This window comes from Xenopus tropicalis, chromosome 7, assembly GCF_000004195.4.
Source record: "Xenopus tropicalis strain Nigerian chromosome 7, UCB_Xtro_10.0, whole genome shotgun sequence".
Lineage (NCBI taxonomy): Eukaryota > Metazoa > Chordata > Amphibia > Anura > Pipidae > Xenopus > Xenopus tropicalis.
In genome coordinates, this window is record NC_030683.2 from 61,690,695 (window position 1) to 61,714,497 (window position 23,803).

At 41.8% G+C, this 23,803-nt stretch overlaps 1 protein-coding gene across 3 annotated transcripts in view; it reads right to left on the reverse strand.

Moving 5' to 3' along the window:
- frmpd2 (FERM and PDZ domain containing 2) overlaps positions 1-23,803 on the reverse strand; it is a 137,579-nt gene that overhangs the window by 99,189 nt on the left and 14,587 nt on the right. For 2 of the 3 annotated variants that reach the window (XM_031905727.1, XM_012967740.3), the window contains exons 4-7: positions 17,325-17,390; positions 10,657-10,842; positions 8,010-8,112; positions 4,203-4,287 (exon numbers count right to left, since the gene is read on the reverse strand). In XM_031905727.1, the coding sequence (XP_031761587.1) occupies positions 4,203-4,287; positions 8,010-8,112; positions 10,657-10,842; positions 17,325-17,390 (440 nt within the window). The remainder of the gene's footprint in view (positions 1-4,202; positions 4,288-8,009; positions 8,113-10,656; positions 10,843-17,324; positions 17,391-23,803) is intronic. The other variant, XM_031905728.1, reaches the window with a different exon arrangement.

Sequence of the window (23,803 nt, forward strand, 5' to 3'; positions counted from 1 at the left end):
ATCTGTCTCTAGGAGAGATGAGACAGTTGTACATTGTGTCTGTTGCCTCCTCCCAATCATCTTGGGTGAGTGCTGGTATTTGGGAAGTCCACCATATTTGTGCCGAGTTAAATGGTTTGGGGCCTGCTGAGAGTAAGTTTTGGTATAGATTTGAGGTAAGCTTTGCTGGATTACTAGAATGGAGGATTAGCTCCACTGTTAAAGAAATAAGCTGAGGGGTGAGAGTGCCAAATTGGTCCCTGAACACTGATCGCAGCTGCAAATATTTGTAACAGTGAAGAGCAGGTTGTTGAGCTTTCTCTCGGACCTGTGCATATGTTGGGAAGGCTGAGTGTTCCATAAGATCTCCCAGATATTTAATATTGTGGCGAGGCCAATATACGAACTTATGTAATGATCTAAATTGTGGTAAGTATTGGTTACCCCACAGAGGAAGCCTGGACGTGAGTAAGGGTGGCGGGTGTTTAAGTAGAGTGAGTGCGATGGTCCAGGCTTTATGCGGGATAGTTAGAGTTGTTGGCAGTGGGCCTGTGTCTTTAAGGTGTCGGTATGGAAAATTACTTACCGTATATACTCGAGTATAAGCCGATCCGAGTATAAGCCGAGGTACCTAATTTTACCTAAGAAAACTGGAAAAACTTATTGACTCGAGTATAAGCCTAGGGTGGGAAATGCAGCCGCTACTGCTAAGTTTCAATAATCAAATTATTTAATAAAAGGACACTCACAATTGCTTACATGACTACCATATTAATAAACACAAGATATGGGCTGGAAAATGAGGCGCATCCAACCTAAGATAACCATATGCAAGGTTGTACACGTTAATATCTCATTTAATTTTACATACATATTGAAATTGTGATGTGTAAATTTGTTATTTAATTCTTATATAGTTCCGTATACTTTTTGGGGTGAGTGATGTAGAATCACAAGTTTTAGTTTATCTAGAAACTCCGGCTCCATAACTGCAGCCTGAAAGGGAAACAAAATGTACTTCCTAGAGCATGCAAATGCAGGGAAATATATATATATTCACATGTATAGATGTTATCCCAAAATTTTATGTGCAGTATTCTGAATGTCTATAACGTGGCAGTAAAAGACATAGCACATAAAAGGATTAAACTGAACCTGTACTGGGCTCTGAAATGGCAGTGAAAGGGAAGGTGATAGGTTAAGATTGTAAGCTCCTTCCAACATGCATCATACCAATATAGCAACTGGAGCCCACTTTGCCTCAGGAGTCTATGAAGGAGAATAACAGTATGACAGCTCCCTTAACCATAAATAAACACAAACCTACAGACAAACAGCTTTCTACAATTTAATAAATATAAGAGGGACCAGTAACCCCACCCCCAAGCAGTGATATCCAAATGCCAAGACAGCAACCATACCACAACAACGAGTTCCTTATAGTTATATTACTACCAATGTGTAACTTACAATTTTCCTCTTCTGTGTCTTCGCCCAAAAAGACAGCCAGCTCTTCCAGACATGCTGGACTCCATGTGCGCCGTAAGTTTCAGCGTCGCGTAACCATGGATACCGAATAGTAGCGTACAGCAGTAGTGTAAGTAGCGAAAGCGCTCCCTGCGCTTTAGATTAGACAAATATGCCCCGAGGGGGGGTTGCGTACAGCAGTAGTGTAAGTAGCGAAATCGCTCTCTGTGCTTTAGATTAGACAAATATGCCCACGGGGCAGCAGGGGGGGGTTGTGCTCGTCCTCCAGAGCGCCGAATGAACGTCCCCGGTGGGTGGGGGTGCGAGCGAGCGCACGTCCAGGAGCGCAGAACGTAAACTACCATATATACTCGAGTATAAGTCGAGGGTGCCTTTTTAAGCACATTATTGGTACTGAAAATCTCGGCTTATACTCGAGTATATACGGTAGTCCTTCCAGTGAGCCAAGTATTGTTGCCTGGAGCTGCATATTTGGGTTATAAGGGTCATGAATAAAGCACCAGTGTAGGAAGTGTATCTGCGAGGCTAAGAAGTAGTGATAAAAATGAGGGAGGGCTAGGCCTCCTTCGGTTAGGGAAGCACAGAGTTTTGTCCAGGCCATTCTAGGGGGCCGATTGTTCCAGACAAATGGTAGGATAATTTGATTAAGTTTCTTAAAGAAGATTTTAGGGATAAGGATTGGGGAATTATGCAATATGTACAAAAATTTGGGAAGATATATCATTTTAATTATGTTTATGCGGCCCCAGAGTGAGAGTGGTAACTTGGACCATTGGGCCAATCGGGTTTTAAGATCCACAAGTAAGGGGTCTAGATTAAGTGAGATGTATTTAGTAGGATCTATAGTTATCCAGACTCCTAAGTATTTAAATTGATTGACCCACTTTAGAGGTATATTGGGTACCACAGGTTGTGGTTGGAGAGGATCTACAGGACAAAGGATTGATTTATCCCAGTTGACTCGCAGACCGGAATAATGGCCAAAGTTGTCCACTTGTTGCAACAGAGAGGTCAGCGAGTCCCTGGAATCTGCGAGATATATTAGTAGGTCATCTGCATATAGTGATACTTTTTCTTTGATATTACCATATGTAAGGCCCTTAATACCCGGGGAGTTCCTGATCAGTATGGCTAGGGGCTCTATTGCCAGGGCAAATAATATTGGTGAGAGTGGACAGCCTTGGCGAGTCCCTCTTTCCAAGGAAAAAGGGGGAGATGTGATCCCGTTTACTCGGACTCTTGCTGTGGGACGTTGGTATAGCAGTCTGATCCACTTTAAAAATGATTGGCCAAAGCCGAAGCCGGATAGGACCTCCCATAAATATCCCCATTCAATTGAATCAAAAGCTTTGGCGGAGTCTAGGGAGGCCACAACCCTGGTGCCCGTCTCTAAGTGAGGGATTTGTAAATTGGTAAAGAGTCTTCTTAAATTAATGTCAGCGGATCTCCCGGGCATAAAGCCTGATTGATCAGGGTGTACAAGGTCGGGGACCACCCGTTGAAGCCTCACTGCCAGAATTTTGGCCAAAATTTTGGCATCTGTGTTAATTAGAGAAATGGGGCGGTATGAGGAGCAGAGGGAAGGATCCTTACCCGGCTTCGGGATGACCACTATTAGCGCCTCAGCAAAGGAGGCAGGTAGCGTTTGGTTATCATAGGCATATTGTAAAGTTTCTAATAATTTAATGGGAATATATTGAGATAGTATGTGTAGTTTCCGCTGCAATAAGACTTTTCTCTGCCTCGTTTAACTGTTCCTTTTTTTCCTCTCTCGCTTGGGATATTACTGCTATTAGTTTACCCCTGGCAGGTGTATTTTAACAATACATCTCATATTTACTAAAAATCATAGGTACATTTATGTGCGAGAAATTAGACAAAATTTCTCCTGCAGTAAATTATGAATATTCATAATTGTATTTTCACCATGCAATTGTAGCAGGGAAAATTATCTTGAGAGATTTTCATATGAATTTAAAGGGGTTGTTCACTTTTACAATAACTTTTAAAATGATGTAGAGAGTGCTATTCTGATACAATTTGCAATTAGTCTTAGTTTTTTTATTATTTGCGGTTTTTAAATCACTTAGCTTTTTGTTCAGCAGCTCTCCAGTTTGGAATTTCAGCAGCTATCTGGTTGCTAGGGTCCAATTTAACCTAGAAACCAGGCAGTGATGTGAAACAGAGACAGAAATATGACTAAAGGAGGGCCTACATAAAAAGATAAGTAATAAAAAGGAATAATAACAATACAATTGTAGCCTCACATAGCAATAGTTTTTTGGCTTTGGGGTCAGTGACCTCCATTTGAAAGCTGGAAAGAGTCAGAAGAAGGCAGCAAATAATTAAAAAAACTATAAAAACTATAAACTATAAAAAATGAAGACCAATTGAAAAGTTACTAAGAATAGGTCATTCTATAGCATACTAAAAGTTAACCTGAAAGTGAACCACCCTTTAAAATTTGGATTTGACATCACAGAAAAATCTACTTTTACATTTTACCTACACTGAACTAGCAGCTAAGACGCACAGGACTTTTATATTTTATGATAAGCTTTTATACATTCTGAAAATTATATTATATGGCTTATAACACCTATAGTGTTGTATGTTGTTATACAAATATTTCTTAATAGTTTCAATTCCATGAATACCTGTTAGAACCAAATGATCTAAATGAATTCATCAAACAAAGTAAAAAAAGAAAGTGAAATCTGGACATAACTTTTTACCTGCTAACAGAGAGATGATACAGTCTGCTGTGGGAATTGCTGAGAATCTTGTCAGGCACTACACAAGGCAAAGATCTTGCTCCTGCTGGCAAGAAATTTCTATGTGTTACATGTGCAAATTTCTAAGTGTGTATGTACATATGCTTTCTCTTTTTGCATGGTTAATTTTGTGTTTAAACATATCATCTGGGCAGTTAACTTTTACTGGGGGCAGGACATTGTATAATATTATTTCATTCAGTATTATTTCAATTGATTGATTTCAGTTGACTTCCAACTGTAGAGTGGTATTACATACTAGTATTCTTTCCCATTTTATTCTGGTGTAAAAGCATTTATAAAAAGGGGACATATGGGGGCAGATTTATCAAAATGTGAGTTTAGAGCTTCATACAGGTATCCCCCCCCCACAAGCATAAAAAATGTTCATGGGTGTCAAATAAGGGCTGTGATTGGCTATTTAGTAGCCCCTATGTGGACTGGAAGCCTGAGGCTCTGTTTGGCAGTACAACTGTTTTTTTATGCAACCAAAACTTGCTTCCAAGCCAGGAATTTAAAAATAAGCACCTGCTTTGGGGGCACTGGGAGGGGTTGGTGATACATAAAAACTAAATCTCATTCTATTCATTCCTATGGTATTTTTAGAAGCATATTTATCAATGGGCGAAAGTTAGAGTTTACTATTTGATAAATATGCTTCTAAAAACCCCATAGAAATAAACAGAAGTTGGGTGATTTTTTTTCTGTGGTAAAGTCTAATCTCACATTTTGATAAATCTGCTTGTAAGCTTTTACATACAAACATCACAGATAAGCTCTGTCAACCCTGGAGCTTAATAAATGAGTAATTTATATAAAAAGGCAATAGTTGCACATCACACTTTTACATGTTCCACATATGAGAAAATCTTGCACTCCCATGCCTATGCCTACATGTATTTAAGATGTGGATCTGAACCACATTTGTCATTCACCATTTTACCTGTATAAAAATGGCCAAGTGAAACCCCATATGAAAATTGTGGTTGATTTGTAGACTTATAGAGACAAAATTATATTTTTTTCTTTTGTGTTTATGCCTAAAGCATTTAATCATCATATACAGTTTCAGAGCCATTTAAAGAAACCTATACCTTCAGAATGAATACTTAAAAACAGATAATTTATTTCATACTATGTGGCCTATTTAAAAATCTTGTGTTTGTGCGCATGCAGTGAATCATACTTAGCCAGGGGGCAGCCCTTAGTATTTAAAATGCCAATTTTCTTGGATTATCCAGTGGTACATAGTACTAGGAAAGTATAGTCTCATGAAAATGTTTTTATTTAAGAAGCAGTGTTTATGCAATATATTTTTGTGGAGATATTCAACGTTATAGGTTGGTTGAAAACTGGCTTCCTGAAAAATAATGGATCAAAAAGGTTCCTAAAAAGTTTCAAAATCTCTAGTCTCTTTTCTGCTATTATCCCCTGTGTCCTTTAGATCTGGAATATTTAATTTGTAAATAGCTATTTTATATTTACTGTAAAATGTTACAATTATACATTTAACAATATTGTTTATTATGTGTAATATATTAGCTCATTTAGCAAGAGCAGTCTTTGTATGGTGTTTTGGACTTCCCAACCCTCATCAGAAACAAGTATGCTTAAAGGACATGTAAAGCCTACATTTGCCTACAATGTATGTAGGGACCCCAAGATTTGGGCCCCTTAGACTGGGTTCCCCTTTAGACAGGCAAACTAGAGGGTGCCCGTGTGAGATATGGACAGCTAAGGGTGGTCCTGACCGTGTGTGCCCTTTACAGGTCAAAATAGTTTATAGAGTTTCCTCTATAATTCAACAGTATCCATCACAAAAAGCAAATAGCAGCTTTCACCAGGTGACCATTTTTCCTCTAAAACATAATCAGTTATATTTAAATCTGCAAACAGCACACACAAACAAAGACCCTTATTCAGCATACATTTCATCAAGAATATAGGCAGGGCCGGTCCTAGGCCGATTGCACTTATTGCGCCCTCTCGAGGCAACTTCAGCGATTTCAGGGAAATCGCGCCGCCGCGTATGCCATCCCACTGACGATTTACATTTTCGCCGGTGGTATGGCATTTCGGGGAGATTAGTCGCCCCCCGAACAGGGAGATTTGTCGCGGGCGACTAATCTCCCTGTGTGCCAGAGCCCTAACTAGAAGTCCGTGCACATGTTTTCTTTTTTTAAATAACTCAGCGGGGGATAAATGTCTGTGGGTGGAAGGGAGGGGGGAGTGCAAGCTACTATTTTTCAGTGCAGCGCCCCTTATTTGGCATTTTAATCTGATGGATGGATCTATAAGTGGGTAAGGACAATGGCACACATAGCACCATTTCCACCTTAACTGCAGGAAAAAGGGGGAGTAGGAATTTTCCAGTGGTTATGCTATATTGCTGCTTTTAGTGCCTTGTATGAGCCATTTCCCATTCTACTTGGTTAAAAGCAGCACAATTCAGCAGGAACAGTCCCCTAAGTTTGCTCATAGCCTGTACAGAGAGATACCATAAAACTATGGCAGTATAGGGATTCCCCTATACTAAGCACAATTCAGCAGGAACAGTCCCCTAAGTTTGCTCATAGCCTGTGCAGAGAGATACCATAAAACTATGGCAGCATAGGGATTCCCCTGTACTAAGCACAATTCAGCAGGAACAGTCCCCTAAGTTTGCTCATAGCCTGTACAGAGAGATACCATAAAACTATGGCAGCATAGGGATTCCCCTGTACTAAGCACAATTCAGCAGGAACAGTCCCCTAAGTTTGCTCATAGCCTGTACAGAGAGATACCGTAAAAACTATGGCAGCATAGAGATTCCCCTGTACTAAGCACAATTCAGCAGGAACACTGCCCTAAGTTTGCTCATAGCCTGTACATAGAGATACCATATACTATGGCAGCATAAGGATTCCCCTGTACTAAGCACAATTCACCAGGAACAGCCCCCTAAGTTTGCTCCATATGATGGCCACATGAATGCTGCTCAGTGCTGCTCTGTTCTGCTAGTGTTGGGTGAGTTTGGGAATGGGAGTACACTGAAGGGCAAATTGCATTCTTTTTGGCAAAAACAATTTTTGCCGCGCTATGCGCAGCAAAGGTTTTTGTCCCTATTTACATTTTTAAAATGTTGGGAGTTGTGCCTGTATTAAGCACAATTCAGCAGGAACAGCCTGAAAAACTATGGCAACATAGGGAATCCTCTGCACTAAGCATAATTCACAATGTACTAAGGGGGCCCTGCAAAAATGGTTCCAATTGGGCCCCACAGTTGGTAAGACCGGCCCTGAATATAGGCTCACACAGGCAGAACTGTCTTTGTTAGAGTACTGTAATGATGGTAAAGCTGAGCTCAGGAGAAAAACATTGAAGTAGACAGCTAAAGCTGAGTTTCTATGGGAACCAGCAATGCCATCTCATCACTGGCTGCTAGACTGGGGGGTGTGTTTAGTAATCTGAGCTTAGAACAACTGAGCATGTCTGGCAAGCCAGAAGCCAAAGCAAATTCCTGAGGGAGGGGGCCAAGTGGGTTACAGGAGGAATAGGAAATCTAAGTGATTAAGGAGATATTGCAGCCTTACTGTTAACTTCTGAACAACTAATGTGGCAGATTTCAAAGAGGCTGTTTACTGATTAAATTTTTGTGTGTGGGGTTTACATGCTAAAGCTTGCATTGTTGCAGAACTTAAAAAAATGTGAGGAACAAATAGCCATTATAATAGCCCTTATAAGTTTCTTTCTGTATATTGTACATGGGGTAAAATCATTCCAACTTACCAGAACTGGCCATGCACGTAGAGGATCTTTCATATTTCTGTTGAAGTCTTTCTCTTATCATTTGGCTCTGGGCATACTGCATTTTTGAGAACTCTTCCTCTTGCTTTTCCAAAAAACACAGTAAATGGCATTAACATTGTTTGTCTTATAGTTTGTCTTTAAATATGAAGAGGAAAGCTAGGTACATATTTACTAAAACCCTTTTGTGGGTGGAGACATTTGAGGGGAATAGGATTGCAGACCAACTTTAGAACAAACTCCAAACAGAAGTGTAATGCATTCAAGTGTTTAAAAAAAGAAAACCAGTAATCTGTTGTGCTGAAATACTATTATTTTACTACAACTATTATATATCAAATTGGCACCTGCACTATATACAATTATTTCTACCTAAAAACAGGGATATACAATTTTGCAATTGCTTGGCATCAATAATTACATTTTCACTTTACTACTGTATAGTGATGAGCGAATTTGTCCCATTTTGCTTGGCCAAAAAACTTGTGAAGAAAAATCACAAAATGTGGCTACTGAGTGAACTTTTTGATGCACTACTTTTTTTTACACATCTGCAAACTTTTTTTTGCAGTTTCATGAAAAAAATTGCCAATGGTGAAATGCAGAGTTTCACTGTGATTTCATGTCTGCCAAAAGAATGCAATCATCACTACAACTGAAGCTGAAATTGTAGACAATTGGGTAAAATGGTAAGCTGTAGCATTTATTGATTGTCTCTCACATTTTTGTATTTGTTGGTACTTATTATTTCCCTCTTGCACTGCACAAGGTTAAGGTGATTTGTCTCATGCTTTGATAAAGAGTCTCTTAATCCAGAGCAGTGCTGTCCAACTGGCAGCCCATGGGGTGCATCAGTCCCGAGGCTCTCCCCCCTACCGTGTGGCCCCCCACCTGGTTACTATGACTGTTTACCTTTAAATGGTATCAGTAGTCAATTAACTGGCCCCCTGCATTGTTCACACCTCAGATTCAGGCTGTAAATCCCTGTATTGTTCACACCTTTAAGCTCCTGTGTTGTTCACACCTTTTAGTCCCTGCATTGTTCACAACTCAGGCTTGTTCACCTGTTTACACCACAGACTCATTGTGTCGCTGTATGTACTGCCTGCCCTATTTTGCCTGTGTGTGCCTACTCACCCTGTCTTATACTGCCTGTGTGCCATACTCTGCTTGCCCTGTACTGCCTGTGTGCCATACTCTGCCTGCCCTATGCCGCCTGTGTGTGCCATACTCACACCTATGCTGCCTGTGGCAGGTGAGCCTGCCAGGGGTTTGCTATGCTATCCACAGGGGAGGTATATGGATTTGAGGGTATGGCTTAATGTGACATACTAAACGTCTTTTACATATGAATGAAGGGTTATATCCCTGCAGTGAACACCACACATGTGGGTGCAGTTTAAAAAAGTGGCGTGGTCAAAACTGGCTTCCATTATTGGCCCTCCACCATGCAGGCCAGAAAAATTCCGGCCCTCGGTACCACAGAGTACATTTTACTTAAAAAATGGCTTCTAACATTCTGAAAAAGTGAACTTACCAAATAATGAATCCAATACTTGTATCAAAATCTAAGTAAATGTAAAAATAATTCTAGAAAATTTAGGTCAAGTATGTTGGCACGACTACATGTAATAAACTGAGCGGCAGTCATGTGTATTTGTTTAAACTTATTATGGGAGATGGCCTTCTCATAATTCTGAGCTTTTTGGATAACAGGTTTCCAAATAATAAATCCAATACCTGTATTAAAATCTAAGTAAATGTAAAAATAATTCTAGAAAATTTAGGTCAAGTATGTTGGCACGACTACATGTAATAAACTGAGCAGCAGGCATGTGTATTTGTTTAAACTTATAATGACCCCAAATAAATTAAAACATATATGCACAAGGGGTAATTTATGAATGTTTCCATAAACTTTCTAGAATGGTAAAATTGTTTGACTTCTTAATACCACTTGCAATTTGCATAATGGATAAACAATTCAGACAGTTGTTAGTAGTCTATTTCTTCATACATAAATATCTCAGGATAAGGCCAATACACATTTTGTTGATCATAAAATATATTTTATTCAATTTCATATAAGTATATACTGTATAAACTCACTGTAAGCTGTGGTTTTGTATTTCAGACATTGCTAAGCAAAGTGGAATTCACATAAACAAAGAAAGACCCGTACAAATGTATGCCAAAATATATGACAACAGTCAAGTACTTGACAACCAGCACCATAGATTCTACACTCTATAGCAGGTAAGCAGTATATGCATTAATGTACAGGTATGGGATTCATTATCCAGAAAGCTCCAAATTTGGGGAAGGCCATCTCCCGTAGACTCTGTTTTAATCAAATAGTTAAAATTCTGAAAAATGATTCTCTTGATCACTTGATCTGATCTAAGATGTAATTAATCCTTTTTGAAGGAAAAACAATCCTATTGGGTTTAATTAATGTTTTAATGATTTTTAGCAGACTTAAGGTATGGAGATCCAAATTACAGAAAGACTTCTAATTCAGAACCCCCCCCCCCCCCCCCCAGCATTCTGGATAACAGGTTCCATAACTGTACTATAATACTTGAGTTAATTGATCTGCAATTACCTACAAATTATGACAACCACTAACCTGGCACATGCTGTCCACAACTGGGCTTACCAGCCCTTGGATATAGAAAGCAGGGGAGAGCAAGGTAGCCTGTTTTTGCTCCTCCTTACATCTCTGCATAATTATTTCTGTGCTGGGTCGGTGCCAAGGACCCTTTTCACACATGGAAATTAGAATGGAGTGTAATTTCTGTCCAATATCTATAGGCTGCAAAACATAAATGTTTTATTAGATTTCATGCAACATTTTCTTTTTAGCATTAAGTGTACAGACAGAAGGAATCACTTAGCTATGAAGTTTTAAATATATTGACATTAAATATCTCTTAAAAACAATGTAGAACATATGTAGACATATGGTAAATAGACCACAAAGTAGCTTTAAATCTGAAATTAATATCTATAAACTAATTAGCAATATACCTAGTACTCCTGTAAAATAATGGGGGATTTTAATTATCCTGATACTGACTGGAGCAATAGTACTGCCAGGACAGTAAATGGGAACAAGTTTATAAATTTGCTGCATGACAACTTTATGTCACAGGTTGTTGAGGAGCCAATCAGGAACCATGCTATATTGGATCTAGTGATCTCTAATGGCCCAGAGCGTATAGCAAATGTGCAAGTGGTTGAACCCCTGGGTAACAGTGACCATCAGGGCTGGAACTAGGGGTAGGCAGAAGAGGCAGCTGCCTAGGGCGTAACGATTGGGGGCGTCAGGCATGTACCTCTCCTGCCTACCCCTAGTGCTACTTTGTCACTGCCTCCGCCGCTTGCCATTAGCGGTGGAGGCAATGATCGATCTAATCGCACCAGGGAGGTTGGTGGAGTTGGCCGACCGGGTTGCCTAGGGCGCCCCCCCCCCCCGGTGACCATAATGTTATTTCATTTGATGTTTGTGCAGCAAACACTGGGGCAACAAAGACACTGAATTTTAGAAAAGCAAATTTTAGCTCCTTTAAGGGCAGTGCTTCAGGGCATAGATTGGGGCATTATGTTTTCTGATAAAAACACAGAGCAGAAATGGTTGTCATTTAAAATGATATCAAATCATTACTGTTCTCAATTTATTCCATTAATAAGAAAAAGTAGAAGTGTTGAGAATCACCCTATGTAGCTTAACACTGAGGTAAAGAAATAAATAGGGGGAAAAAAGGAAAGCTTTTAAGAAATTTTAGTCAGAGGGGACAGTAGCTGCGTTTAATGAATATAAACACTATAACAAGTGTTGTAAAACAGCAATCTGGAAGGCAAAGATAGAAAATAAGGAGTGCATTGCAGCAGAGGCCACAACTAACCCCAAAAAGGTTTTTAAGTATATTAATAGTAAAAAGATGCAGGTTGAGGGTGTGGCCCCATTGAGTTATAGTTACAGCAGATACAGAAAAGGCAGATGTGCTAAACCAGTTCTTTTCTTCTGTGTATACAGTAGAGGAGCCAGAGGGCCAAGTCCCACCCAATAGCTGCATTGTTGCCTCAGCTCCAACTACGTAGTGGTTGACACGGGATATGGTGTTTAAAGGGTTACACAAGATAAATGTAAACAAGGCGCCTGGGCCAGATGGAATACACCCTCGGGTACTGAGACAGCTAGGGGCAGAATTGCAGTGGCCTTTGGATAGTGGGGATGTTGTAGATATAATCTATTTGTATTTTGAAAAAGCATTTGATACCGTTCCCCACAAACGACTGCTTTCTAAACTAAGGTCTGTTGGTCTGTTGTTTGCACATGGATAGAAAACTGGCTACAGGATCGAGTACAGAGGGTGGTTGTTAATGGCACATTCTCTACTTGGAGTAAGGTTCTCAGTGGGGTCCCTCAGGGTTCTGTACTGGGTCCACTTTTGTTTAACTTGTTCATAAATGACTTAGGGGTGGGTATTATAAGTACTGTATCTGTGTTTGCAGATGACACAAAATTCTGCAGACCAGTCAATTATATCCAGGATGTGGCATCCTTGCAGCAGGATCTTGACCAACTGCCAATCTGGGCGGCTAAGTGGCAGATGAGATTTAATGTGGATAAAGGTCATGCACCTGGGATGTAAAAATATGCAAGCCACTTATACCCTTAATGGGGCTCCACTCCATAATGGAGAAGGACTTTGGAGTCCTTGAAGATAATAAACTTGGCTGTAGCAAGCAATGCCAGGCAGCAGCTGCAAGGGCAAACAAGGTTTTGGGCTGTATTAAAAGGGGTATAGATTCACGGGAGGAGGATGTTATTCTTCCCCTTTACAGAGCGCTGGTAAGGCCCCATCTAGAATATACTGTTCAGTTTTGGTCTCCAGTGCTCAAACGGGACATTGAATTAGAGAGTGTCCTGAGAAGCGCAACTAAGCTGGTAAAGAGTATGGAAAGTCTCAGTTATGAAGTAAGACTGGCCAAGTTGGGTCTGTTTACACTGGAGAAGAGGCGCTTAAGAGGGGACATGATAACTATGTATAAATATATAAGGGGATCATATAATAACCTCTCTAATGTTTTATTTACCAGTAGGTCCTTCCAACGGACACAAGGGCATCCACTCTGTTTAGAGGAAGGGAGATTCCATGTAAATATTCGGAAAGGTTTTTTTACTGTGAGAGCTGTGAAGTTGTGGAATTCCCTCCCCGAATCAGTTGTACTGGCTGATACATTATATAGCTTTAAGAAGGGGCTGGATGGATTCTTAGCATGTGAGGGAATACAGGGTTATAGGAGACAGCTCTTAGTACAAGTTGATCCAGGGACTGGTCCGATTGCCATCTTGGAGTCAGGAAGCAATTTTTTCCCAAATTAGAGAGGCTTCAGATGGGGTTTTTTGCCTTCCTCTGGATAAACTAGAAGTAAGGCAGGTTATATATAGGCATGATGGTTGAACGTGATGGACGTATGTCTTTTTTCAACCTAACTTACTATGTTGCTAATGTTACCACCTTGCCCTTTAAAACATATTTTAAAGGGCAAGGTAACAGTTAATAGGGCAAGTAGGGGACGCAAAGGTAGGGGGGCTGGTTCACAGCTTGTACAAACCAGCAGATTTGCCGCTTTAGGTGAAGATGCTGGGGAAGACAGCTCTGAGCTAGCATGTATGGAGCAGGCTGACTCTCAGAGCACCCTGGGAGCCGGCACCTCTAATACAGGTGGGGGGAGTAGTGCTAGGAAGGGAAGGCAGGCTATAGTTGTAGGGGATTCAATTATTAGAAAGGTGGATAGGGTAATTTGTCGCAAAGACCCTACATGCCGAGCTGTGTGTTGCTTGCCTGGTGCTAGGGTTCAGCATGTGGTGGAACGAGTGGGCAAATTGTTGGGAGGGGCTGGGGAAGACCCGGTGGTCTTGGTACACATAGGTACCAATGAAAAAGTTAGGGGAGGGGGGGAAGTCCTCAAGAACGATTTTAAAAACCTAGCGAGAAGTTGAGGGCGAGGACTTCCAAGGTAATTTTCTCAGAGATATTACATGTGCCACAAGCAATGTTAAGAAGGCAGCGGGAGCTTAGGGAGATTAATGCATGGCTGAGAGGTTGGTGCAGGGAGGAGGGCTTTGGGTTTCTCGAGAACTGGGCTGATTTCTCAATCGGCTACAGGTTCTTTGCCAGGGATGGGCTGCACCTCAATGATGATGGGGCAGCTGCTTTGGGGGAAAAGATGGCTAGAGGGTTGGAGGAGATTTTAAACTAGGAGTGGGGGGGGGAGGATGCAGTGGGAAATTCTGTGGTAGACAGGATAGATGAGGTAGTGGGCATAGTAAGGGAAAATGGGGGAGGAGACTTGCTTCGGAATACTGATAATGGCAGGGAGGCCCATAAGTTGTTTACACGTCATTCTCACGCTGGTACCAGTATTAAATGTATGTTTACCAATGCAAGGAGTCTGACTGGTAAAATGGGAGAGCTGGAGGTACTGGCATTGGAGCGGAAATATGATGTGATTGGTGTTGCTGAAACTTGGTTGAATGAGTCTCATGACTGGACAGTTAATATTGGGGGTTATACATTGTTTCGGAGGGACAGGGGCAATAGAAAAGGAGGAGGAGTGTGTCTGTTCGTTAAGCAAGAATTAAAAGCAAATATTAAGGAGGAAGTGATGGGGGTAACAGAGGGAGCTGAATCCTTATGGGTTGAGCTTCTCACAGATAGTAAAGAATCTACCAAACTAATTGTAGGGGTATGCTATAGACCCCCTAATGTAAGTGAGGAGGAGTAGGCTCAGCTCCTGTTGCAAATAGAAAAGGCTGCTAGTTTGGGGCAAGTGATAATAATGGGGGATTTTAATTATCCTGATATTGACTGGAGCCATAGTACTGCCAGGACAGTAAATGGGAACAAGTTTATAAATTTGCATGACAACTTTATGTCACAGGTTGTTGAGGAGCCAACCAGGAACAATGCTATATTGGATCTAGTGATCTCTAATGACCCAGAACGTATAGCAAATGTGCAAGTGGTTGAACCCCTGGGTAATAGTGACCATACATAATAGTGACCATACATATTCCATTAATAAGAAAAAGTAGACATGTTATCAATCACCCTATGTGGCTTAACACTGAGGTAAAGAAGTTAATAAGGAAAAAAAGGAAAGCTTTTAAGAAATATAAGTCAGAGGGGACAGTAGCTGCGTTTAATGAATATAAACACTATATCAAGTGTTGTAAAACAGCAATCCGGAAGGTAAAGATAGAAAACGAGGAGCGCATTGCAGCAGAGGCCAAACTAACCCCAAAAAGTTTTTTAAGTATATTAATAGTAAAAAGATGCAGGTTGAGGGTGTGGCCCCATTGAGTTATAGTAACAATATGGTTGCAGTGGATACAGAAAAGGCAGATGTGCTTAACCAGTTCTTTTCTTCTGTGTATACAGTAGAGGATCCAGAGTGCCAAGTCCCACCCAATAGCTGCACTGTTGCCTCAGCTCCAACTACACAGTGGTTGACACAGGATATGGTGCTTAAAGGGTTACACAAGATAAATGTAAACAAGGCACCTGGGCCAGATGGAATACACCCTCGGGTACTGAGAGAGCTAGGTTCAGAATTACAGTGGCCCTTGTTTCTGATATTCTCAGACTCGCTTTCATCAGGTATGGTACCTAGGGATTGGAAGAAGGCAAATGTCATTCCTATATTTAATAGGGGAGTAAGATCTCAGCCTGGCAATTATAGGCCTGTAAGTTTGACATCCGTGGTGGGCAGGTTATTTGAAAGATTGTTAAAGGATCACATACAAAATTATGTACTGGAGAATTCCATTATGAGCATTAATCAGCATGGCTTTATGATGGACAGGTCATGTCAGACCAATTTAATTGCTTTTTATGATGAGGTAAGTTAAGAAGCTGGACAGTGGGGATGCAGTAGATATAATCTATTTGGATTTTGCCAAAGCATTTGATTCCGTTCCCCACAAACGACTGCTTTCTAAACTAAGGTCTATTGGTCTTAGTGAAGTCGTTTGCTCATGGATAGAAAACTGGCTACAGGATCGGGTACAGAGGGTGGTTGTTAATGGTACATTCTCTACTTGGAATAAGGTTCTCAGTGGGGTCCCTCAGGGTTCTGTACTGGGTCCACTTTTGTTTAATTTGTTCATAAATGACTTGGGGGAGGGTATTATAAGTAATGTTTCAGTGTTTGCAGATGACACAAAACTCTGCAGAACAGTCAGTTCTATCTAGGATGTGGCATCCTTGCAGCAGGTTCTTGACCAACTGGCAATCTGGGCAGCTAAGTGGCAGATGAGATTTAATGTGGATAAATGTAAGGTCATGCACCTGGGATGTAAAAATATGCAAGCCACTTATAACCTTAATGGGACTGCACTAGGCAAATCCATAATGGAGAAGGACCTTGGAGTCCTTGCAGATAATAAACTTGGCTGTAGCAAGCAATGCCAGGCAGCAGCAAGGGCAAACAAGGTTTTGAGCTGTATTAAAAGGTGTATAAATTCACGGGAGGAGGGGGTTTTTCTTCCCATTTACAGAGCACTGGTAAGGCCCCATCTAGAATATGCTGTTCGGTTCTGGTCTCCAATGGTCAAACGGGACATGATTGAGTTAGAGAGGGTCCAGAGAAGGGCAACTAAGTTGGTAAAGGGTATGGAAAATCTCAGTTATGAAGAAAGACTGGCCAAGTTGGGTCTGTTTACACTGGAGAAGAGGTGCTTACGAGGTGACATGATAACTATGTATAAATATATAAGGGGATCATATAATAACCTTTCTAATGTTTTATTTACCAGTAGGTCCTTCCAATGGACATGAGGGCACCCACTCCGTTTAGAAGAAGGGAGGTTCCGTTTAAATATTCGGAAAGGATTTTTTATTGTGAGAGCTGTGAAGTTGTGGAATTCCCTTCCCTTCCCATCAGTTGTGCTGGCTGATACATTGTATAACTTTAAGAAGAGGCTGGATGGTTTCTTAGCAAGTGAGGGAATACAGGGTTATGGGAGATAGCTCTTAGTACAAGTTGATCCAGGGGACTGGTCCGATTGCCAGGAAGGAATTTTTTCCTCTCTGCGGCAAATTAGAGAGGCTTCAGATGGGGTTTTTTGCCTTCCTCTGGATTAACTAGAAGTTAGGTAGGTTATATATAGGCATTATGCTTGAACGTGATGGACGTATGTCTTTTTTCAATCCAATTTAATATGCTATTAATCTGAGTACCTAAGATTAATTTTCGTCTTTGTAACAGTATAAAGTTACATACCTGATGATCTGGAACATTGTATCCTGCTGCCCAGTAAAGAGTCATACCTAAGGAATACACCAGTGACTGCAGGAGAAAGAAAGATGGTTATAATGAAATTACGGGATCTAGTTTTTGTTTATTTAGCACTGAAGCAGCTGCATAGGGCTATGTAACCGATGCAGGCCAGACTGACCTCTGTAAAAGAGAGGCAAAAATATATTGTGGCTTTAAGACGCATTATGGCCAATTAAGCACTATTACTAAGCATATGGGAAAGTGCAAAATATGGGCACAGATTGCCATATTTTTACACTTTTTACCCTGCCCTACAGTTAGATTTAGTTATTTTTTTTTTTAATTTACTCTTTATTAAAGTTTTCTAAAATACAATACAAAATATATATATATAAGTATGTAAGACATATAGGGATTGATTCACTACATCCAAGATGTAATAAGATGCTGCAAACAAATAAGCTGCTTCTAGTCTCCCTCTGTCAAATCACGGCCCTTTTGCAACAGATGTGACAGTGTGAGACTGATAGGTGACACTACAAGTAGCTGCTTTGACTCTCCCACTGGAAAAAGAGGGCACTTTTCAAATTGCAAAACAAGCTTATGGCAGGCAGGGCCTTGTTTGACAGTGGGAGACAGAAAGCAAATGTGGGTAAGTTGTGCTAGACATGACACAAATACTTACCTAACAGCCACCTGTGAGGCATTTGTCTGGTTTCAAAAGCATCATAAAGCCCGGACTGCCTTAAGATGTAAGCATCGTAAGAAGAGCCGAGGAAGCCAGACACGATGCACAGAATATTCATATGTGCATCACACACCACTTTTACATTGAGGGAGTGGTAGCTCTTCCTGTTGCGGAAAATGTGCTCCCTGTCTTGGGGGGGGTTTAACGCCACATGGGTGCAATCAATTGCACCCAACACATTGGGGATGCCGCTTCCCCCATAAAACTGCCTTTTCATGGTGTTCCACTCGTTTAGATTTTTGGAAATCAAGATGAAATTCCCAGACACCGAGCGGATGGCATCCAGGACCTGGCCAAGGCACCGTGAAAAAAGTAGGCTGTGACATTCCCCCGTAGACCCCTCCAACCCTCAGGAAACTTCCCGTGGCCAAAAAATGCAGGGAGCACAGCAGTTTCACAATGCCAAGAACAGCGTGGCTTCTGCATGTCAGTGGCTGCAGGTAAGGCTCCAGTAGCTCATACAGGCTGTATATTGCAGCTCTATTTAGCCTGTAGTGCCTGACAACTTCATCCTCAGTTAAGCCCTCTAGAGTGGACCTTTCCCTGAAAAGCCGAGGACGCATCACTCTAGAACGTTCAGGTACTTGCTGTTCCTCCTCCAAATCCAACAAAAAGCCCATTGCAAACTCCATCTTGCCTTTACACACACTCCAAAATCGCAATGTAGTCTGTCTAACGCCTCCCCCAATTAGGTGTTAAAATACGCACAGATTTGCGCGCTAATTAGCGCATTAACACTTCATGTGCTTTTGTGAATCATGCGTTAGTATTCTTTTCATTCACTAAATAATGCAATACAGTATCTAGTAGAATTAAGTCTAAAACAACTGGACTTTTGTTTCACCACTCATCCGAATGGCTTCTTCAGTTCAAATGACTGGTAGGGAATTCCCCGGTATTTAAACTCTTGATGGTAGTAGAGTCACAGACATCCAATCACAATGGTTCCATTGAACTTGTTCAGTTAGGTGTTAGCTGAAACTAACAGGTGTAAGAAGGTATGATCCAATCACAATGGTACCAAGATTCTCTTTGATGAAGGTGTTAATCCTTCAAAGTACATGACTGGAAGTGTGAACTGTTGTGAAACTGCCGGGGTAAAGGTGGCCATACACGCACCGATATTATCGTACGAAACCTCGTTTCTTACGATAATCGGTGCGTGTATGGCATGTCAGCGAGCCGACCGATATCGCAGGAAGCTGCTGAAATCGGTCGGCTCGCCGATCGGCCAAGTTAGAAAATTTTGATCGGGCGCCATAGAAGGCGCCTGACCAAAATTCTCCCTTCAGAGCTGAATCGGCAGAAGGAGGTAGAAATCCTATTGTTTCTACCTCCTTACCTGCCGATTCAGCCCTGAATGGTGTGTGGCGGATCTGACGATGTTTCGTGCGACCGACGGTCGTACGAAACATCGTGAGATCGCCACGTGTATGGCCAGCTTTAGGATGTCAACGCGCCATTGTATGTTGGTGACAGGCAGTGTCTCAGGCCCCCTCCTCTGTTCAGGGATGGTTTTTCCAGGCTGGCATAAATGGCCTCTTTCACACCTCTTTCAAACTATCAGTCCTCTCGGTCCAAAATATGCACATTACTGTCCTCAAAAGAGTGACCTTTTTCTTTGAGGTGTAGATAGACTGCTGAGTCTTGTCCTGAGGAGTTCGCCCGCCTATGTTGGGCCATTCTCTTACAGAGAGGTTGTTTTGTCTCCCCAATGTATAGGTCTGAGCACTCTTCACTACACTGGACAGCATAGACCACATTACTTTTCATGTGCTTGGGTGTAGGGTCTTTAGGGTGCACCAGCTTTTGTCTCAGGGTGTTGCTGGGTTTGAAAAACCAAATCAAATCAAAACCAAATCAAAGACCAACAGAAAGACCAGACCTACAAACAGAAGGGAGGAACACAGCAGGCGAAACAACATAGTCATTCCATATGTTGCTGGAACATCAGAAAAACTTCGCATTCCTGTGTTTTTCAAACCCAGCAACACCCTGAGACAAAAGCTGGTGCACCCTAAAGACCCTACACCCAAGCACATGAAAAGTAATGTGGTCTATGCTGTCCAGTGTAGTGAAGAGTGCTCAGACTTATACACTGGGGAGACAAAACAACCTCTCTGTAAGAGAATGGCCCAACATAGGCGGGCGAACTCCTCAGGACAAGACTCAGCAGTCTATCTACACCTCAAAGAAAAAGGTCACTCTTTTGAGGACAGTAACGTGCATATTTTGGACCGAGAGGACAGATGGTTCGAAAGAGGTGTGAAAGAGGCCATTTATGCCAGCCTGGAAAAACCATCCCTGAACAGAGGAGGGGGCCTGAGACACCGCCTGTCACCAACATACAATGGCGCGTTGACATCCTTACCCCGGCAGTTTCACAACAGTTCACACTTCCAGTCATGTACTTTGAAGGATTAACACCTTCATCAAAGAGAATCTTGGTACCATTGTGATTGGATGTCTGTGACTCTACTACCATCAAGAGTTTAAATACCGGGGAATTCCCTACCAGTCATTTGAACTGAAGAAGCCACTCGGATGAGTGGTGAAACGTTTTCAAGAAAAAACTCAGAAAAGTCCAGTTGTTTTAGACTTAATTCTACTAGATACTGTATATCATGACCTGGATGAATGAGAATCTTCATAGATAAATAATGCAATGCGTTAAAAATAACGCATAGCGGTAGAGCGCTATTTAACGCATGCGATATGCGTCTTAACGCATGCGAAATGACTTTGGCAAATTGGTACTTATTTATTGCGTGCTTTTTAACGCATGCGATAAGCGTTATCGCCCTTTAATGGATCGGCCCCATAGAGTATATGAAACATATGAGGTATATGAGATATATGAGGTAGCCACCATCAATTAGCTTAGATGTTTAAAAAATAAGTGATATTCTTATTCACAATTCAATCATGCTTTGTCGTAAATACATTCTTATTTCTGCACCAATTTATCCAGGGGGTCCACTGAATGGTAACTTTATGTACATCATTATTAAGTCTAGCTGCCATCTGCTCATGATCAGCATTAGATTAAATTTCTTCTATCAATTTGTTTAAATCCGGGACCTGGAACCATTTCCAATTCCTAACTATCAGAGCTCAAGCTGCAAAAATGATCTGATAAATTACGGTGACCCAGTTATATGATATTTTAGCATTCATTATTCCCAATAAAGCCAGGGCTGGTGTAATAACACAGGTCCCTTTTGTAATATCCAACAAATACTATTCACTCTTTCGGGCACAAATTTATATGTACCTGGACATTCTCACCACAAATGATAAGCAAAACCTATTTGATTACACCTTCACCAACAATAGTATTGGATTCACTAGGATACAGTGGCGTGACTACCAGGGGTGAGTAGGGTGCATTCACACCCGGGCCTGCTGGACACTCGCACTGGTGCAATTATACTCACACCAGTGCGTATTTGCCACAGGGCCCGGGGATGTTTAGTTTCATCATTGCCCAGATACATGCTGTGCATTCTATCTGGGGACGGATACAAGCCATATCAAATTTTTCTAGCTGTCTCAAAATGATTTAAACATCTTGTATATCTTTGTGGAACTTGAAAGGCCAGTTTCCAACTATTAGGGGAATATTTACTGTAAGTACCCAGTGGCAATATGAGTTGCAGTATAATTGCTGGTGTTACTCAGTGTGTATCTTGTCGCATGTATGTGGTCCTGGAGCAGCAGTTCCATGCAGCATTTATTGTGAGAGATGCAGGTGGGTTTTCCTCTTGGAATCTGAGGTGCAGAATCTAAGGGGGGAACTGGCAGCACTGAGGGCAGCTGCAAACATGGGGGAGAACAGGAGGCTCACTGAGCAACCACTGGCAGGGGCCGGTGTAGTGGGGGGTGGAGAAGGGACAGTGGAGGTTAATGAGGGAGACAAATTTGTAACAGTTAAGAGGGGAAGTAGGGGACACAAGGGTAGGGGGGCTGGTTCACAGCTTGTACAAACCAACAGATTTGCCGCTTTAGGTGAAGATGCTGGGGAAGACAGCGCTGAGCTAGCATATATGGAGCGGGCTGACTCTCAGAGCACCCTGGGAGCCGGCACCTCTAATACAGGTGGGGGGAATAGTGCTAGGAAGGGAAGGCAGGCTATAGTTGTAGGGGATTCAATTATTAGAAAGGTGGATAGGGTAATTTGTCGCAAAGACCCTACATGCCGAACTGTGTGTTGCTTGCCTGGTGCTAGGGTTCGGCATGTGGTGGAACGAGTGGACAGATTGTTGGGAGGGGCTGGGGAAGACCCGGCGGTCTTGGTACACATAGGTACCAATGACAAAGTTAGAGGAGGAGGAGAAGTTCTCAAGAACGATTTTAAAAAGCTAGGTGCAAAGTTGATGGCGAGGACTTCCAAGGTAATTTTCTCAGAGATATTACCTGTGCCACGAGCAACATTAAGAAGGCAGCGGGAGCTCAGGGAGATTAATGCGTGGCTGAGAGGTTGGTGCAGGGAGGAGGGCTTTGGGTTTCTCCAGAACTGGGCTGATTTCTCAATCGGCTACAAGCTCTTTGCCAGGGATGGGCTGCACCTCAATGATGATGGGGCAGCTGCTTTGGGGGAAAACATGGCTAGCGGGTTGGAGGAGATTTTAAACTAGGAGTGGGGGGGGGTGCAGCGGGAAATTCTGTGGTAGAACGGATAGATGAGGTAGTGGGCATAGTAAGGGAAAATGGGGGAGGAGACTTGCTTCGGGATACTGATAATGGCAGGGAGGCCCATAAGTTGTTTACACGTCATTCTCACGCCGGAACCAGTATTAAATGTATGTTTACCAATGCAAGGAGTCTGACTGGTAAAATGGGAGAGCTGGAGGTACTGGCGTTGGAGCGGAAATATGATGTGATTGGAGTTGCTGAAACTTGGTTGAATGAGTCTCATGACTGGGCAGTTAATATTGGGGGGTATACATTGTTTCGGAGGGACAGGGGCAATAGAAAATTATTTTGTTTTCTGATAAAAACACTGAGCAGAAATGGTTGTCATTTAAAATGATATTAAATCATTACTGTTCTCAATTCATTCCATTAATAAGAAAAAGTAGAAGTGTTAAGAATCACCCTATGTGGCTTAACTCTGAGGTAAAGAAGTTAATAGGGAAAAAAAGGAAAGCTTTTAAGAAATATAAGTCAGAGGGGACAGTAGATGCGTTTAATGATTATAAACACTATAACAAGTGTTGTAAAACAGCAATCCGGAAGGCAAAGATAGAAAATGAGGAGCGCATCGCGGCCGAGGCCAAGACTAACCCCAAAAAGTTTTTTAAGTAAATTAATAGTAAAAAGATGCAGGTTGAGGGTGTGGCCCCATTGAGTTATAATAACAATATGGTTACAGCGGATACAGAAAAGGCAGATGTGCTTAACCAGTTCTTTTCTTCTGTGTATACAGTAGAGGAGCCAGAGTGCCAAGTCCCACCCAATAGCTGCACTGTTGCCTCAGCTCCAACTACACAGTGGTTGGCACAGGATATGGTGCTTAAAGGGTTACACACGATAAATGTAAACAAGGCACCTGGGCCAGATGGAATACACCCTCAGGTACTGAGAGAGCTAGGTGCAGAATTACAGTGGCCCTTGTTTCTGATATTCTCAGACTCTCTTTCATCAGGTATGGTACCTAGGGATTGGAAGAAGGCGAATGTCATTCCCATATTTAAAAAGGGAGTAAGATCTCAGCCTGGCAATTATAGGCCTG